This window comes from Dermochelys coriacea, chromosome 8 (assembly GCF_009764565.3).
Source record: "Dermochelys coriacea isolate rDerCor1 chromosome 8, rDerCor1.pri.v4, whole genome shotgun sequence".
NCBI lineage: Eukaryota > Metazoa > Chordata > Testudines > Dermochelyidae > Dermochelys > Dermochelys coriacea.
Window position 1 is genome coordinate 21,288,775 of NC_050075.1, and position 17,314 is coordinate 21,306,088.

At 46.7% G+C, this 17,314-nt stretch overlaps 1 protein-coding gene across 1 annotated transcript in view; it reads right to left on the reverse strand.

Moving 5' to 3' along the window:
- Window positions 1-17,314, reverse strand: part of STK10 (serine/threonine kinase 10) — a 75,928-nt gene continuing 58,614 nt past the window's right edge. Inside the window, exons 10-19 of the mRNA XM_038413315.2 lie at window positions 11,719-11,849; window positions 9,095-9,218; window positions 7,577-7,756; window positions 7,228-7,320; window positions 6,931-7,060; window positions 6,350-6,474; window positions 5,161-5,349; window positions 4,051-4,176; window positions 3,555-3,668; window positions 1-3,439 (exon numbers count right to left, since the gene is read on the reverse strand). Of these exons, the coding sequence (XP_038269243.1) occupies window positions 3,299-3,439; window positions 3,555-3,668; window positions 4,051-4,176; window positions 5,161-5,349; window positions 6,350-6,474; window positions 6,931-7,060; window positions 7,228-7,320; window positions 7,577-7,756; window positions 9,095-9,218; window positions 11,719-11,849 (1,353 nt within the window). The 3' untranslated portion in view covers window positions 1-3,298. The remainder of the gene's footprint in view (window positions 3,440-3,554; window positions 3,669-4,050; window positions 4,177-5,160; window positions 5,350-6,349; window positions 6,475-6,930; window positions 7,061-7,227; window positions 7,321-7,576; window positions 7,757-9,094; window positions 9,219-11,718; window positions 11,850-17,314) is intronic.

Sequence of the window (17,314 nt, forward strand, 5' to 3'; positions counted from 1 at the left end):
AAAAAACCTTTTATTCAAAGTCGCATACAAATGACATCCCCTCCCCACAACCGACAAAAATAAGTTGGTTTTTATTTGCCTTAGAAAAAAGGTTACTTCCAAAGAGGGGAAAAATCTGGCCCTTAAAAGGAAGAACAAGCTTCCTTTAAATGTTGCAACTGTAAAATGCAGTTCACTGCTCTCCTTTTAGAGATCAGTATTGCACTTTTATAAAGCTACAGTGCACCTGTACAGCAAATCGAGAGGCAGCAAACGGCATCAGAAAAAAAGAGTTCCCAAGCCCAGGTTAAGAAAATGGCAACAAAGTTACAGGTTCCCAGCCACCAATAAGATCAATTGAAGAGTGAATGACTGCCGATTTTCAAAGAGCTGGCATATCCCATTCAAGCTGGAAGCCCCCATAAGTTGTCCCCATCATCCACAGCTGCACAACATACAAATCAAACTCTTGCCCCAAGCTAGGAGTAAGTCTAGGTTTGACCGATTCTTCAGCATGGATTTCGGAGAAGCATCTGTCTAGAATACTGTGTTCATGTTTTGACTTGTTCCTCCTCTCTATATTTCCAGCATAAAGATTTAAACCGGAAAAGTATCTTATGTGTAGGTATTCCAGAAAGTCCTTCCAATGATCAACATTTCAGCCACACACGCATTAAAGATGAGGAGGCAGATTCCAATCGCAGGGACACTAGTGATTTCAGAGTTCCTCTAAATTTACAGCAGCAAGACTGAACAAGAAATGGCCCCAGGGCTACTGTAAGATATTTCTAACACTATCAGAAGGCTCAAGTCAACCCAGGTCCTTCTTCAACTCACCTCCTTCATTCCTACATCGACTCCCAGACAGGCAACATCACCATACAGGATGGTACATCATGAAGGCATAGCTGATATTTAGGGAAATGGACCAGTTATACTGCAGATAGAGGTAAACTAACCATTTCAGAAAAGGTGCTGAGTAGTGAGTAAAAAAAAAATGAGGACCCCCAAGTCTCAGAACGCATGGTGCTTTGAGAGAGGGTACAACCAACTATGCAGTTCTTCTGTGTGCATTTCTTTTTCTGTTGAAGTATCAGTCAAGCCGCCACTATGTATGGCTGGCTGCTTAGGTCAGTCTGTCAGAGATACTGGGAGCAAAGGAATAAAATAGTAATAACTTTAATTTCATAGGGAACTCAAAACAGCTAAGAGGACACAAGTTTTCAGGAAACTGAAAGATACTTTTTAAAAATTCTAAATGAATAGAAAATGTCCCCCTCTTTGGTACAAAGCTGTTTTGAAACTTACACCTTTGAGCTGCAAAGTCTTTCAACGTCCCATGTATTTAGGATTCTACGCTAACATACGTGTCTCCTCAAGCTGGTGCTACCTAGCAGAGTTAGTGAGTCTCTTGGGACACCACCTGAGATGAGGACACAGTTGCTCTTAGGTGGAATATTTTTTAATAAGGATCCCATGACTGGAAGATATGATTTAAGCATAAAATGACAAGGAAGCAAAAGCTAACTGCTACCAAATGCTGTTCTGTGATCAGACAGTCACACAAGGGATAGGATGCTGCATATACAGGCCCCCTGTACCCTATGGTAGTTCTGTGCTCTTGTCAAAATCAGAAAGCAGCTGTATCAGAAACACAAGATTCACTTGCTACTCTGCTGATTGGAACAGTATAAGGAGACTGGCCGCAGACTGGATACCTTGGGACTTCTCAGGATTGGCAGTGCCTAGGCTTGGATAAGGGAATCTTACTCCTACCCAGTCGCTACTGCAAAATGCATTCGTGACAATTAAACAGAGATGTAGACCATCATGGTGCCAGTCTGTGTGTGTTGGGGATGGAGAGAGAGACTCTGATTTGCAGCATCGTGTGTATGTGGGTGAAAAAAGGTAGACAGAACTTGAGGTACAACTGCCCTATTTAGTTTTGTACAACCCCAACCCCTGGCAGGAAGCCAGAAGAATGTGAGAAAGTCATGACAAGACCTTTGCAAGGTCTTTGCTTAAGAAGCTTAGGCATCACTTCTGGAATAAGTTACTCTATACAGCTACAAGCCAGCTGGAGATGTCAATTGCATCTTTCCTTATCACCAATTTAAGATCCAGACTGCCTGGGTCTTTGCCAGTTTCAATCCTTTGAAACCAAGCTTTGCAGCAAGTAATTTGTATTGCAAAGGTCTGGCTGGCTAATCTACATGCTCCAAAAATGCACAGCACTTTCCGAACTCCAGCTTGTGCACAGCTCTGAGGGCTGATAAAAGTCTTTTCTGGAAGCAGTAACCCCCCATACAGAGTGCACATGATCACTACTGACACCTCAGTGTGCTGAACTGAGTAAAACCATGAACTTCTCCCCGCTCCTCCTTCCAACCATAACCTTTCTTAGTCAGCAAGAGTTTTAGGCTGGCCTAGCATCTTAGCTATGATGCTTCATGCTGCCCTGTGGGACAGCCAGGTTTGACTCTTAGACACCATACCCCACACAGTCCTGCGGGGTCAGCGAGTGCCACAGAGTAACTAGGAACCTGAGGGGGAGCTGTGCCACTTAACAGCAACTCCCAGGGCAAACAAAGGAAAAGCAGACACATTTCAGCGGGGGAGCCCAGCTAATCCCCCAGGGTTTAAATTGGGAGGAAAAACTGCTGAACCCCTTTCGAGCAACCAGGGGAGATGGAGACCACAGTAAAATGCAGGTAACTCCGCTTTGCGTTTTGTAAGAAAACCATCTCAACCTTTGTATGCCTCACGGATCCAGAAGGCCAGGGTAGCATCACACAGTGCTAATGCTGACAAACTGCACCCAGCCACTGCCCTGGCAACACAGAGGGGAAGGAGGTAGCCACGAAGAACAGGGATGTTTAAATAACCACTTTGAACAGCTTTTGAGAGCCTCTAACACCTCTAATGTCCATAGCATTTGTTGCTCCAATCTAGGATTGGATGCAGCATGGGCACCAGGCTCATCCACGGGATAAAGAGTTCAGCAGACAGCACGAGTAGGATCACGGGCAGTGCCCTGCCAGCTCTCCCGGCTGGGAGTGTCACTGCAGCTCTTCTGGAAGAGTGAGCCAGCCCCAGGAAATGCCACCTCTGCTCAGAATCAAGCTGATCTTCCACAGTGTCAGAGAGAAGTAGCAGAAGGCCGTATTTCTCTCAGGCAGAGCAGAGGGACAGAAGGGCACTGCCCTGTGGGAGGCTGGTGTGTCAGTGAGAAGGTCCCAGCAGTCCTGAGTTGCTTATCCACAGCTCACCAAGGTAGAGCAAGTGTCAGCTAGCTTGCTGGGCTGCCCGGATCCAGGCGTTATGAGCACTCTGCAGAGCTGAAGGGAACAAACTTGACAGGTTTGTTTGGGGATGCTGGGGTTTGACCATCTGCCTCCTCGCTCAGTCTGAAGAACATCTCCTGCTCCCACTTCTTCTGGTTCAGCTCGTCCTCCAGAGCCTTAATGCAGAAATGAACAAACAAGAGAGTTGTATTTGCGGTCACATGCTGTCACTGTATTGACAACTCCTGCCAGCCAACCAGGCTCCAGTGGCCTGCATGCAGGGAATGTTACCTTCTTCCGTGGCCTCAGCATATCCCGCCAGTCCTTCAGGTGCAGGTTGTGGTTTTCATCCAGGGCCTTCAGCTTCTGGGTCTCATGTTCCACCAAGAGGTGACACTTCTCATTCTAAATAAAACAGCCAGAAGAAGGTATAAGGAGTCTGTTGGTGGACTGTATCAAGGAGACACTAGTACCATCCCCTCCCTACATGCCCCAGATGAAATGGAGACCCCTCTCCACCCAGGCTCATCCTATGGTTTTACACCACTTCTGCTGAACCTTAGGCAGCTCAGAGCTCTGAACTATGATCGCTTGTTTAAGGGAACCCTCTAATAGGAACAGATGGGAGGGTTTAGTCAACCTGAACTGCCAATTCCCACAACCATATATTTCTCACGGCAGCCAAGACCCCTCCTCCGTACAGGCAATGCTAGTGGAATGGTGCTCTCCCCCACTCAGCCTCTACGTCTGACTGCATACCCGCCGCTCTGCCTCAGGATCAGGTTACCTGCAGTTGCTGCAGTTCATTGGCGTTGCTCTCACACTGGGCACTCATTTCCTTCATCTGGAACTCGTGTTTCTGCTGCTGCTGCTGCCGCTCTGCCTTTTGCCGCTTTTCTTCCTGCTGAGCGAACTGGAACAGAAAGCAGGCCCCAGCACCTCAGTCACTCAAGCGCAGAGGCTGGCTAAGAAGTTACTGAGCTGACACCATCAAAGGAATAAAGAGCAAAAGGTGGGCGACACTTAAATGCTCAGTTTAACTGTTACCTCCGTATATAACCCATTCAAAAGAACCTGGCCAAAACTCAGGCCCCACTCCACAGAGTCAGGCGAGAGGCGGTGATCAAAACAGGTGCTCTTTTAATTGAGCAACTTTAAAATGAGGCTCCACCTCTAGCCTGGAAAATAAACATATTATGGACCTAAATATAGTGGCTGCTGGCACTCGCCTAGGCTGCCCCAGAACATCCCAGACCCACGTGGACATCCAGTACCCACACGCAGGTATTTTTACGTCAACAAGAGCTCATCCTGGAAGTGAGCCACTTCATTGTTAAGCTGCTGGGCCTGCAGCAGGCCTATTATGCTGCTGATATTCTCCTGAAAATCCACTGAGCAGTTGGATGAGCTGGGGGCATTCAGCAGCAACTCCAGATCCGAGGAGCAGTTTTCACTTCAGGCTCCTAACACTAATGAACGTGGTCAATTCATTTTAAACAGGAGATCAGAAATCGTTTCCCTTACTCCTTATAACGGGACCTGCAGTGGCATGGCTGGTTCTGGGGGTTTAGAAGCACATATCCCACTGACTTGTTCTAAGTCACTTAGGTGCCACCTTTGGAAATCCCTGAGTGCAGGACTCTGCACTACTTTGATACAGGTTTTCATGGGTTACGGGAGGACTGACACATTATACCACTGCTTTCCTCCCACAGGGCATATCAATGCTACCCCTTAGTTTCCCAGGGTGGGCTACTGTTGAAAGATGGCTGGCGTTTCCCTCTAGCACTGCTATGTCATCCGCAAAGCAGTGCAGTGCTCCACCTCTAGGCCGTGGGGGAAGTTTCCATAGCACCATGTGTTCTGCAGCATTACCACTTGGCTCAGTGAGCCTGACCTGTTTTATCTTCTCCCTCTGTTCTGACATGCTCCCGCTGGAGTTTATGTGGAGGCTCTTCTTGTACATGGCCATGCGGGTCTTTCCTTCGCTCCTCTGGATTTTGGGGAGACGACCTTTCTCCTGCTGCTGCCGAATCCTCAATTGCTCTATCATTCGCTGGTTATACCGTTGCATTTGCTCCCGCTCCTGGATCACCAAAGCCGAAAGGGAAAGAAAGCAAGGTCAGCAAAGAGAAAATGAAAGTCAGGCCAATGGAGAGCATGAGGGTGGTTACCGTGCTGGGGAAAGGTGGAGAACACCGCAGCATTGGTGACTAGAACGAAAGCTCCTCCCTAGGGCTATAGGAAAACAATGTGAGGGAGGTTGTCAAACAGGCCACAGGAAAAGCGGGGGATGGAGGTTAAGATGAAGAAAAAATGGCAGCCCACAACAGGGACTCAGATCTGTCTGAGCTGCCATGTGCTCCCTTCTGAATCCGTGACATGGCCTGGTGGGCAAGGATTCCCCATGCTCCAGGTGGGAGTGGGGCCCCTCCCATCACAAAGGGAGAAATGAAGACACAACTGATCATGGGCAAGATGCAAAGAGCCAGAATCTGAGCAGATAGTTCTCCGGGTAATTTGCATCATGGCAACATTCCAGGTGCAGAAACACAGGTGCAGTGCTATCCTTGTCCCTCAAGGGTGGCAGGTGGGCTCTTCTCCACAGAACAGCTAGGATCCTCATTTGGCAATACTGATCACAGGTATCTTACTGAAGGATTTCAAGTGAGTCAGGTTAACTACAAAGCCCTGCTGCTTTCATACAACTATTTCATACTTTCAATTCCCCTGCCATCCTGTAAACCAGCAACACATCAGAGACTTTCTGGAAATAGCTCATTGTCTAAGGTCTCTAAGCACATGCCTCTCTCCTTAAGGCAACACTCTCACAGCCCACGGAAGGGATCCCACATATTAGCAACAAAGCAGGCTGACAGTCACTCCTTGTCCTGCTACATGCCCACTCACCTGCGACAACCACCATCCCCCTTTTCCCATTCCCTTAGCTCTCAGGGGCACGCAGTTCAAAGAGTGGGAATGACAACTCCTTGCAGAACCACCAGGGGCAGGTTCCAGGCAGTGCCTCACTGCGCCTTGCTGGGCGGCAGAAAGGGTCAAGGTCAGGAAGGGCTTAACTCTGTTACCTTGTCATGCTTTCGGACCAGCTCATGTCTCTGGAGGAAATACTGGTCCTTCAATTGCTGCTTGATAAGCTGGTGTTTCTCCTGTAGGTGATGCTCTTCTAGTTCCCAGATGGAGGCTTCTCGGTCTAAGGAAGAGGAGAGAAATTACACACACACACACACACACACACACACACACACCCTCTCTCTCTCTCTCTCTCTCTCTCTCTCTCTCTCTCTCTCTCTTTCTCCTGAGCTCTACTGATCCCATTACTCAGGAGCAGTAAAGCAGGTGAAGGGGCAATTATACACCACCTCCTGTTTTCCAAGAGGCAAGCTATATCTGTGAATTGTCTCTTGTAATTATGAGGCCTAATTGGTTTGTATTTGTAAAGCGCTTTGGAGATTAAACCACTAAGTATTAATTATTAATTATTATTATTATTAAACATTCAGGCAGGATCTGGCAAGGCAGTTTATTGTTAAATCCTTCTCCTGCCAGCTTGCAGCTAGGTCAGCGTCTGCTGTGTATGAAGAGCCAGCATTGGATAAACCCATCACTACAGCATTTGTTTTCTCCATCCCCACCCAATCCCATTCACCTCTCATGAGCTGCTGCTTTTTGTTCAGGCACTCGCGCTCCTTGTCGCAGATCTCCTTCCTGTTCTGCACCATGATATTATTCATGGCCAGCTCCAGATCCTCTTTCTGTTTGGCTACAAACTCTCGTTCCTGGGGGGAGATGGCAGTAAAGTGAGCAGTTTTCCAGCTGTTACTTTATGTGCCCCTTCGGTATTTTAAGCCCTGTGGCACTTGGAGGTAAGAAGCCAAGTCACCATGTGCCCCCTCCTGCATCCCCTCTGCTCTTTGGTGTGGGGCTAATCCTTTCTTGGGCTTACCAAGACTTGCTTCTTCTGCGCAAATTCCTCTGTCTTCACCTTCATGCTCTCCTTGCGGACATACCGGGGAAGCTTCTCAACCTCGGTCTTGACCTTTGAGACAGGAGAAGAGATTTCTCAGTGGGTAACTTAAACTGAAGCTCCACCTCAGGAGCTGGGCAACAGGAACAATCCTAGGGCATAAGAGAAAAGAAGAAGCCTCCCACTGAAGACAGCTACGGCTGCCTCTCACCTCCCCACCCTCAAGCTATCTCATGGGTAAGGATTCCACGATCCACTCCTGGAAGAAAAAGCTCTCCATAACAGCTAACGCATACCAGTTCTTCCCCTATCCCCTTCCCATTTTTACCTCCTTCTTCTTCTGTTTAAGCTGCTCCTGGAATTTGTTGTAGTCTCGTTCTTGCTCAGCACGGATGCGCCTTGCCTCTTCCCGCCGGCGTAACAAGTGATCTTGTTCCATCTTCTCGATCTGCTGCTTCTGTTGACGTTCTAGGTTCTCCAGCTCAGTGTCGTAGAATTTCTTTTTTGCCTATATGGGGGGGAGGGGGGAAGAGAACGAGGTTCAGACTGAACCCTCTCTGGGCTCAATTCTTTCTCAAATCAAAAATAGTGAGCACTGAAGGAGTTGAGTCTCTTTTCACGAGTAGACACAAGAAGTTTATGAAAATGAGATACTAATTGTATTGGACAGAGCCAAGCTTGGGGTTGGCAGGCATTGTGCAAATGTCTCACCCCCAGTTCTGCCAATGCACCTCAATCTTGAGCGACAGAACCCCCCTTATTCCATCTCTGGCTCAAACAGCTCAGCAGGTGAATTTCTTTCCGGACGTGCAATATCAGTCTAGTAGTGACAGTCCTGGGCAGAGATTGGTGCTGGGAGAAGCCCAAATGTAAGATTTCATGTTCAACATCCCTAGGTATGCAAACCACTGAAGGACATCGCCTTCTGCAACATTTCACTCTGTCGATACAGATATATCTGTCTTCTTTCTACTCGAGTCACACCAACATTATACTAGCGTCAGGAGAAACATGGGCCCTTGTGGGATATGGTTTGATAGCTAAGTGCCTCAGGATAACTGTAAAGGGAGCACATCTTAATGTTCCTTAATGTGTCATACCACAATGTTGGCAAAAATCTTAGCGAGCAGGTACTTCCTTTTAAAGAGGAATTCAACTGGACACCATGTCAAACAGGTCAAGAAAGTCTCTAAATATTTAGGGAAACATGAAATGCATATAGTCCCTCTTGACCTCCAAGCAGACTGAGGGTTACTGACAGGACACAGGATACACTTATCTGCTGGCTCCTGAAAGTTTTTTTTAAAAAACCTGACTTGGCTATAAAAAAACATCCATTTACTTCACATGCTGACTTCTCTCCCTTGACCAGGCTCAGCTCGGCACACAGCCTGTAAATCACTGCAGCACAATTCACCTGAATTCAGTTTATAGTACCCAAAATCTCACCTATGGGCTCGGCTCCGACACCACCAGAATATGGGGACAAGAGCTGGCCCAGCACCTTCCCTTTGCTATTGGATAGTGTGGGTATAAAGGAAGTTCTGGCCCACAGCAATGGATTCTGGCAAACAAGCGTAGGGCTGTGGCTCTCATAGGGTTTCCTTGTTGTGCCCTCTCTGAGTGATACATTCCACCAGCAAAGTGAATCCAGCCAGCATCGCTTCAGAAGAGTGAGCAAGGGTTTAGGATTAGTTTTTAGTGGCTTGCGTAGGCTGGTCAGCAAGGATATTCAATGCCTATTGTTAGAGCACATGGCATCTCTCACTCTGTATCTGAAGAACGGCTGCAAAGGAGAAGTCAAAGCAACCAGGACCTTTAGGTTCACCTTCCCCTTCTCACATACCGACATTTCTTGTTCAAAGCGCCTCAGCATTTGTTCCAGCTGCAGGTGATGTTTGTTGTTCAGTTGGGTCTGGTTCCGGTGTTCCTCTTTCTGAAGCAGGCGCAGCTCCCGCAACTCCTGCCGCCTAAAAGGGTTAAAAAACCCACCAGTAAAATTCCAGGCTTGGTGCCTTCCCTATGTAGGCAGAATTTGTAAGTGAAATTACATGGGAGCAGAAATAGCATTTTCAATGACTATTCAGCCACAGTGCAAACCAACCAACCAACCACACAGGCACCCCACCTAATGATCAGGAAAAGGTTACAGCTTTGAACTTGGGGAGCGAGGTAAATGCAGATTCATTGATTTGCATCCAGGCTCCATGGCACCAGTTCTCTGTCTGTAGGAAGGCAGGATGTTAGCGATATTAACAAAGGCAAGAGGGTCAAATCTTACAGGCAAGATCGATTAGCCAGCAGAATAGCAGTGGAACCCCATTGCTTGGGACAGTTAAAACTTGTCTAGAGAAACCCCTTGAAGATATACTTGTAGGAAACAAGCCTCTCCTACCCAGCAGGATAAAACTGGTCTATTACATCCCATCCAGTCTAAATTTATAGTAGTCTTTGCAATACAATTCAACCTGAGTTAGGGCTGCCCTGCCCATCCTGCAAATTCAGGAGTGAGGGCAGTCCATGACACATATGGTGGGAAGGGTAATTTTCCCATGTGAACCAAGGAGATGTTACACCTCAGATCTGATCTAGTCATCTGCCTTGCACTGAAACATCTATTAGGGAGTCCTAGCGTGGTCCGAGTGTCACATCCATGCCCATTTACCAGATTTACAGCTGGCTCAGCTGGAAACTGATGATGTCCTGGGGTGGGGTGTGTGTGGGGCGGGGGAGAGGGGTGTTCACGATTTTTAAGTGAAGTTCCCAGTGTGACCTTTGCTACAGTGCATTAGCATTATACTCTTCAGCACACCAGATCTGGGAATCCTGCTGGGAAAGCCACTTTAGAGCAATTTCCCTTATCAAAACACACTCACCCCATTAAATCAATTGGCCCAACAAGATCGGCTCCTCTCCACTCCAGCCTTAAAAATCAATATCTTGGCACATTCCAACATGCAGCAGGAAAACAACCCAGATATGAAACTTGCAAGTGGGAAAAGATATGCAAAGAAAATGCACTAAACCTGCTGGGCAAACCCTGTGAAATGGCAGCTTTCCCTGAATGCACGTTTGTGCAGTGATGCGAGAGTTTTCAATCCCTTCTCTGTCCCACTTGCCCCCACACACATCCAGTAGTGTAGGTAGAGCAGGCCAATTATGAAAACAGAGGCCCAATTTTCAGTTACTCCTTCCCTGTACTTGGGCAGGAAGACGAGGGTGCAAGGGGGGCTTTAAGCCATCTTTGCATTCCCTGTATTCTAGGGCCCTTGGCACCTGCCCGGCCCTCAGTGCAAGCTGAGGCAGCCTCAAGACTGCTCCAACTTAGAGTAAGTTTCCCATGGCACTTGGGAAACAGACTAGCTGAAGAGTAATGTACCTTATGGGAGCAGGGATAGCTTAGAGCAGGGGTCTCAAACTCAAAAGACCATGAGGGCCACATGAGGACTAGTGCATTGGCCTGAGGGCTGCATCATTGACACCCCACCGGTTCCCAGCCAATGGGAGTGCGGGGGGCAGTGCCTGGAAGCGAGAGTAACGCACGGAGCCCTCTGCCCACCCCCACGGCCGCAGAGGCATGGTTCCGGCCGCTTCAGGGAGCGGTGCGGGGCTCGCGGCGCCATGGGACAGGCAGAGGGGCGTGCAGGAGGAGGGGCGCACGGGAGCTCGGTGGGCTGCATGAAAGAACTCGCGTGTTTGAGACCCCTGGCTTAGAGACTTGTCATCAAGCAAGGGATATCCTCAGCGGGCCCTCCAGAGCAGTGTTGAGGGATCTTGTTGTAACAAAGAATCAGACCCTGGATTTTTATAAGCCTTTCATTTCACTGTCACCACTAATCATAATGAAACCAGAAACAGCCCTCTCTCCCCACACTAGAATCCTAGAGGCTTGAAGGCTACAAAAATGTAACTGAATTAAAGCTTTGGAGGGCCTGAACATACCCAATACTAAGTGATCCTCAAAGTTTTACAATTCCTCTTAGTTCTTCCGCTGTTAAAAGTGTATCTGAGCAAACACAAAAGCCAAGGAACAAAAGCATCTTGAGAAGCTTTATTAGTTTATTTTAGTTGAGTTGATGTGTCACACTGACGGCTCTGGAAATGGAAGTAAGCGTATCCACACAACAGGCTTAGCCAAGACAGAGGCAGTGCAAGCTTCCCCCACAGAGTGCCACTGGTAAGCCTCAGCAGTGAATGCGTGGCCCATAAGTGAGAGGGTACCTCAATGTCCAGTGTCAGTGTCCAATCCTTAGCCTATACTGGGACTGCCAACAAGGGTGCCAGTGAGGTGGTTTGTACGTTGTGGACAGCTGCCCATTGTGAGTTGGCCTGTTTCCATTAACATTTCGCTACCATGTGAAGAATTGAGGTCACTACTGGGTATGTGCTCAGGTGAAAGGCTCTGTGTCCCATTGTTAGTCCTGGGAGCCAGCCAAGCCAACCCTCCCAAATTCCCAGTGACCAACTTGCCTGAGGAATCTCATCTCTTCATCTTTCTTCTCATCCTCGCTGATGATCTTGGAGGTGGTGATACTCACTTCCACTCCATCCACCACAAACTTCCGGGTCCGTTTCAGTGTCTTGTTGTGCATCCTGGAATCCTAACATGCAGTAGGAGAGAAGGAAAACAAACAAAAAACATGAGAGAGGTCATGAAATGAAATTCTAGGTTACTGTTTAATGCACACTATGAGCTGAAGCTGTGCCAGTGGCCTGTATAACAGCCAAGCACTATGGCCAGAGATCTCAAAATAATTCCATTAGCATTTTTAATAAAAGAAACAACAGCCTCTCAACAGAATAAACAGAACTCATTCAAAAACCAAGCATACAGCTTTGCCTCATTTATCCTGCAAATCCACACTATGCTCTCATTTATTGTTAAAATGAAATATTGGGATCATGTTAGAACAGTCAGCATCCTCAGTACAAAAGCATTACTTAAAAACAGAAGCAATCCAACAATTGGAGAACTCTCTCCTCCATATCTAGCCATATAGATGGCCGACGTCAGGGTCCCTCTTGTTCATATCCTGAGACTAAGGCGTAAAGAATCTATGAATGTAGGAATCCACAGACACGACATTTGTGACCTTTCCCTTTTTAAGTAGGTGACAGCTTGTTGAAGATCCCAGGGCTATGTCTACACTGCAATTAGACATCCACGGCTGACTCTGGCTTATGAGGCTTGGGTTGCAGGGCTGTTTAATTGCTGCATAGACGTTTTGGGTCGGGCTGCAGCCCAAGCTCTGGGACCTTCCCACCTTGTGGGGTCCTAGATCCCAGGCCCGAATGTCTACACTGCAATTAAACAGCTCCTTAGCCCGAGCCTGCTGGCATCAGCTAGCTGCGGGTTTTTAACTACGGTTTAGACGTACCCTGAGTCACTGCAGCTCCCACTAAACACAACATGAGCTGCAAACACTCAGCACCTTCAAAAGTCAGGACATAAATTCCTAACTGGTGCATTTAGAATGATAAGCAGCTTTGTCTGCTGGATCAGAATTTGGGTCCCTATATTGCTAGGGATTTATACTTTGCTAATCACCAGCAGCTCTGAGCTCCTTACAGGGAAGAAGCAGACAAATAAATCTTTGGCTTACTTTCCCTAGTACAGGTAGAGACAAGCGTTTTCGCTCTCTCGTTCAGTGGTGCAGTAGGCTGCAGTTGCCATCTGTTCTTACAGGCTGGAGAATAGGGCCCAGTGACTGAATTTCTTTGTCATGAATGTGGGAAGGAAATGACATAAGCCATGTGGCATTTTGGAAGGTGGCCATAGGGGTGGAAGGAACAGCAGGAGGGTGAAAAAGAAAGGAAGAGGGGAAGGCTGGAGTGAGTAAATTCTTTTACCTTTCCCAGCAATAATGACTACGTTAGGGAAAAAAACGGTTGCAAGAGCTTCCAGTGAGCCTGAGAAGCCCAGAGTTTACTGGGCCCACGAAGAGCCTGTTGCTCAATTCAGCAACAAAGGGAACAGTCAAAGGACTTGTTTATATGAAGGAGTTGTGCCTGTATAACTTAAATCTGTTTTCAGACCAATACATGGGTGCAAAAGGCTGCCTGCAGATTCTTGTCTAAGACTAGCTTCATTTGGTTTAAGTCAGTAAGCAAACTACTTAAGCTAAAAATCAAGAGAAGGCACCTGTAACCTAAATTACAGCCAAATAGCTATGTTAAGAGAACATGATGGTTGCAAAGCCAAACATTCAGAGGTTAGGAAATGCCAGAATTAAGGTTGCCCAGGCTACCTTAATTTAGTCCATTTCTGCATATGTATTATGGTATAGTCTTTAATTACATGATCACACGCTATTTCTCCTGCTTCATTCAGTGCAAAGGATGCACAGTGCTCAGTTACTGAGCAGATATTCAATATCTCAGTGTGGCCTCATGTCTTACTACCTGCACAGCATTCAAACTCCTGCTCTAAGACAGAATTTCCTCAAGGGCATTTCTGTGGCACTCGGCACTATAGTACCCAAGTGCTTTCCAAAGATTAGTGAGTTTGTTTTCACAATACTCCAGAGAGAGGCAGTGTGGCCTAGCAGATAGAACACTGAACTGGAACTCAAGACCTGGGTTCTAGTCTGGACTCTGCCACTGGCTTGCTGGATGACCTTGAGCAAGTCACCTTTACCTCTCTGTGCTTCAGTTTCTCCACCTGTAAAAATGTAAAATGATCCTGACCTCCTGTGTAAAACTCTGAGATCTAAAGACGAAAAGTGCTCTAGAAGTACCAAATATCATCATCATTCCATTCTACAGATGGAGAACTAAGACAGAAATTAAGGTCAAGTGTCCACTAATTTTAGGTGCCCATCATGAGATTTGGTGCCCATCATGGGCCTGATTTTTCATTGTACTTAGCATTATATAGCTCTTTATATGTTTAAAGCACAGCTCCCATTGACTTCATTTGCAGTTGAGTGTGCTCAGCCCTCAGAGTAACATGCTGGGCACTTTGACAATGAGGAACACACAGAGGCACCTGTGAAGAGTCCGGGTTAGCTGCCTTGCACAATGTTACATAGAAATTGTGAAGTAGGGGCAGAATCCAATTCTATGGATATTCTACGGACAGCAGAGGAATGTTGAGACACAGGAATCTCAGGTTCCGTTCTAGGTTCTGAAGGGGAGTGTACCCCTAGTGGTCACAGACCCTTCTGTCCCTATTTCCTCCAGCCTGTGTCCTCATCCCAGTCTCCCCTCCACAATCTCCAGCTTCTTGTCTTAGTCTCCTTGCCCAGCTAGTCCCAGCCCTACCCTTCTGGTCCCTAACCTCGTTACCAGAAACAACTGAACCATTCTTGCTGATGTTTCCAAAAAGATTCAACCTAAGGCAGACATCCAGCATGGAAAATTTCAGCCAAAATGGTATGTTTGGCAAAGAGTTATAAGCAACTAAAACCAAGATCTTATAATAGAAAGTGTTAGGCAAGCTTGACTGGAGGTGTCTTTACAGCTCAGACTATAATAAGGGCATCCACACATAGTGAACAGCACAGGTTTAGTGATATTGGTTTAAACTCACACCCTAAATTATTTCAGTGCAACTTTCCACATAGACAAGCCCTTAGTCCTGTACAATTCAGTGCAATGCACATGAGGCTCCATCTAGCAATAGCACATGTACGTGTTGAGATTCCATCTGGAGCACAACGAGCAGGCAGTGAAACACCCCCCCCCCCCCCCATGTCCCTCAGCTGCCGGCATCTGTTCAGTATATGAAACTAAACAGATAAGCACAGCCACTTCCCCTGAATGTAAATCGGAGCTGCCTGGAAATCCCAAAACATGCCAGAAACATCCTCTGCAGAGCACAGGCTAACTGATCCCTTCCCCACTGCCCAGCTGGGAGGAAGGGAATTCAGCACACAGACCTCAATCCAGAAGGACTAAAAGTGTGAATGGGGGGCTCAACACCTCTCAGAATCAGGAAACAGAGAGGAAGTTTGTGCTTGAGCTCTGCTTTCACATGAAAACTTTTAAAAGAGCCACTAAAAGCCACACTTGCAATTGGTTGCATACTAGGGCAAAAAGGAAAAGTTCTACACAAGTTTGTAGCAAAATGGCCTTGCCCACTAAGATCTAGAAACCAATGGGGAATTCTGCTGTTACAACCAATGGTCTAGGAGATCCGATCAAAGGGCTGGAAACTAGGAACGCTGAAGCCCTAACTTTGGTTCAGACATGGATCCCCCTATCTGGAGCTGGGCAAGTCACTTCACCTTAATTATATGAGGGGCAGGATTTTACAGATGGGGACAGTGATGCCTCCCCACTTTATGGGAGTATGGCAAGAATTAATGCTCACACAGTGCTTTGAATGGGTCATAGGCTGCATCATGTATAGCTAGTGGGTTGGGGGAAAAGCAGCACAAGACTTCAGATTAGATTCATTTACTAAATTGGTGCCAGAATCCCAAACGTGCGGTATGGAAGGTAGAAATCAACCTACTGTCTTGTGGGCCTTTCAGACAGTGTTACTGCTTCCCAGCGAGTACAGTATAGGAAAGCTCTCCACTAGAGCTAGATGTCCTCATTTTTATTCTGAGGGTGCTACCAGTACAGTTAGAGTCACATCTAGCTAAAACACAACAGCATCTCTAGTCACTTATTGCTCCCTACAACCTGCCCCCCGTCAGGGAGAACGATTAACACATGTGATACGTTCTTGGCTGGCCTCTGGAAGTGGATCATTTATCACAGGGAGACTAAAGAGAAGGGATGAGACTGCTATACACAAGAGCCCCACTAGCAGAACTGTGGATTCCCGGTGGGGAAATGCCAATTATTCCTCTCCCAGCAGAGAGTAGAGCTGGAGGAGGAATTTTGTTAGGAATGCTATTTGGGCATGTTTCTACACCTGGAAACCATCACTCGCACAGACAACTGGACAAAGATCTTGTGCAATACACACATCTGTGGCTCTCCAAGTCACATTGCACCTCGCTTCTCCTTCCAGGACTCAGCAAATAAAGTCACTTCATTTATTTTGTGTCCTCGATCAAAGCAATACTGACCCTTCATGCTGAGCTTTGCGATCGTCCTCACTGGTCTCCCTAAAAGCTAAGACTGCATGAAGATCTGAGTGCAAAGAACTGTAACCTCTGACAAGCTAGGCCAGAGACATGGCACATTTGAGAAATCACAAGTGATCTCCATCGAAAACTTACAACAAATTAAGTTGACTTTTTATCAGTGTTTAGGGGAAAGAAATAGGCTAATCAGCACTGTACAAAGGTGCAATTTAGTTCTTTTGTTTTTCCAGCTGGGATTTGTTCACAGACTCTGTTAAGGCCCCGCAAGGGAAAAGGCTGGAGCAGTTATGTCAGCTTCAGGTTTCCCGCTGATTTACCAAAGACTATAATTAGTTGCAGAATGTAAAACCTTAACTAGATTTCACTGGCTTGGAATCTGCGACTGTCAAGGAAAAGAGCATGCAACATACAGTAGCAACATTGAGAAAGTACATGTTTAAAAGGAGTAGCGGTTAGGCTAATTCCCCGTACCACAGATTAATAATCATTACATACAACCTCTGCTTCCAGGTACATTATCTGCCCTTAAACAAAGCTATTCCCCAGCCTATGGGGTTGGTACCCATTTAAAGCTCTATTGCTGAAAGCTTTGGATGGAGACTGGAATTATTTTGTGGCTTGGTGTTTATTACAGTGTCAGCTGCCTGGAAACTGAAACCTGAGTGCTTTGATGCATTTATGTGATTGCCTCTGCTGGGATGATCATTTGCTGATCCTTACTGCAGTATTCAGCCATTAAACACAAAGCAAAACCAAATCCCTGCACTATTCATCTTTATCTACCTCACCCATCAGCCCGGTATCTGGATCCTCTATTAACATCATACACGAGGGATAACTCCCTTTTTCTTCCATGACAAAAGATCATCACCATCCTGAGGGGAAAAATAAAAACCCAAAAGCTTGGCAGGTGAATCAGGAAAGGGGGCTGTCTGGAAGGAATCAGGGAAATCTAACAGGGTCTCAATGCCGAGGTCTGAATATTTAGTTCCAGATTAAAATCAATTTTTAATTTTTGATTAATG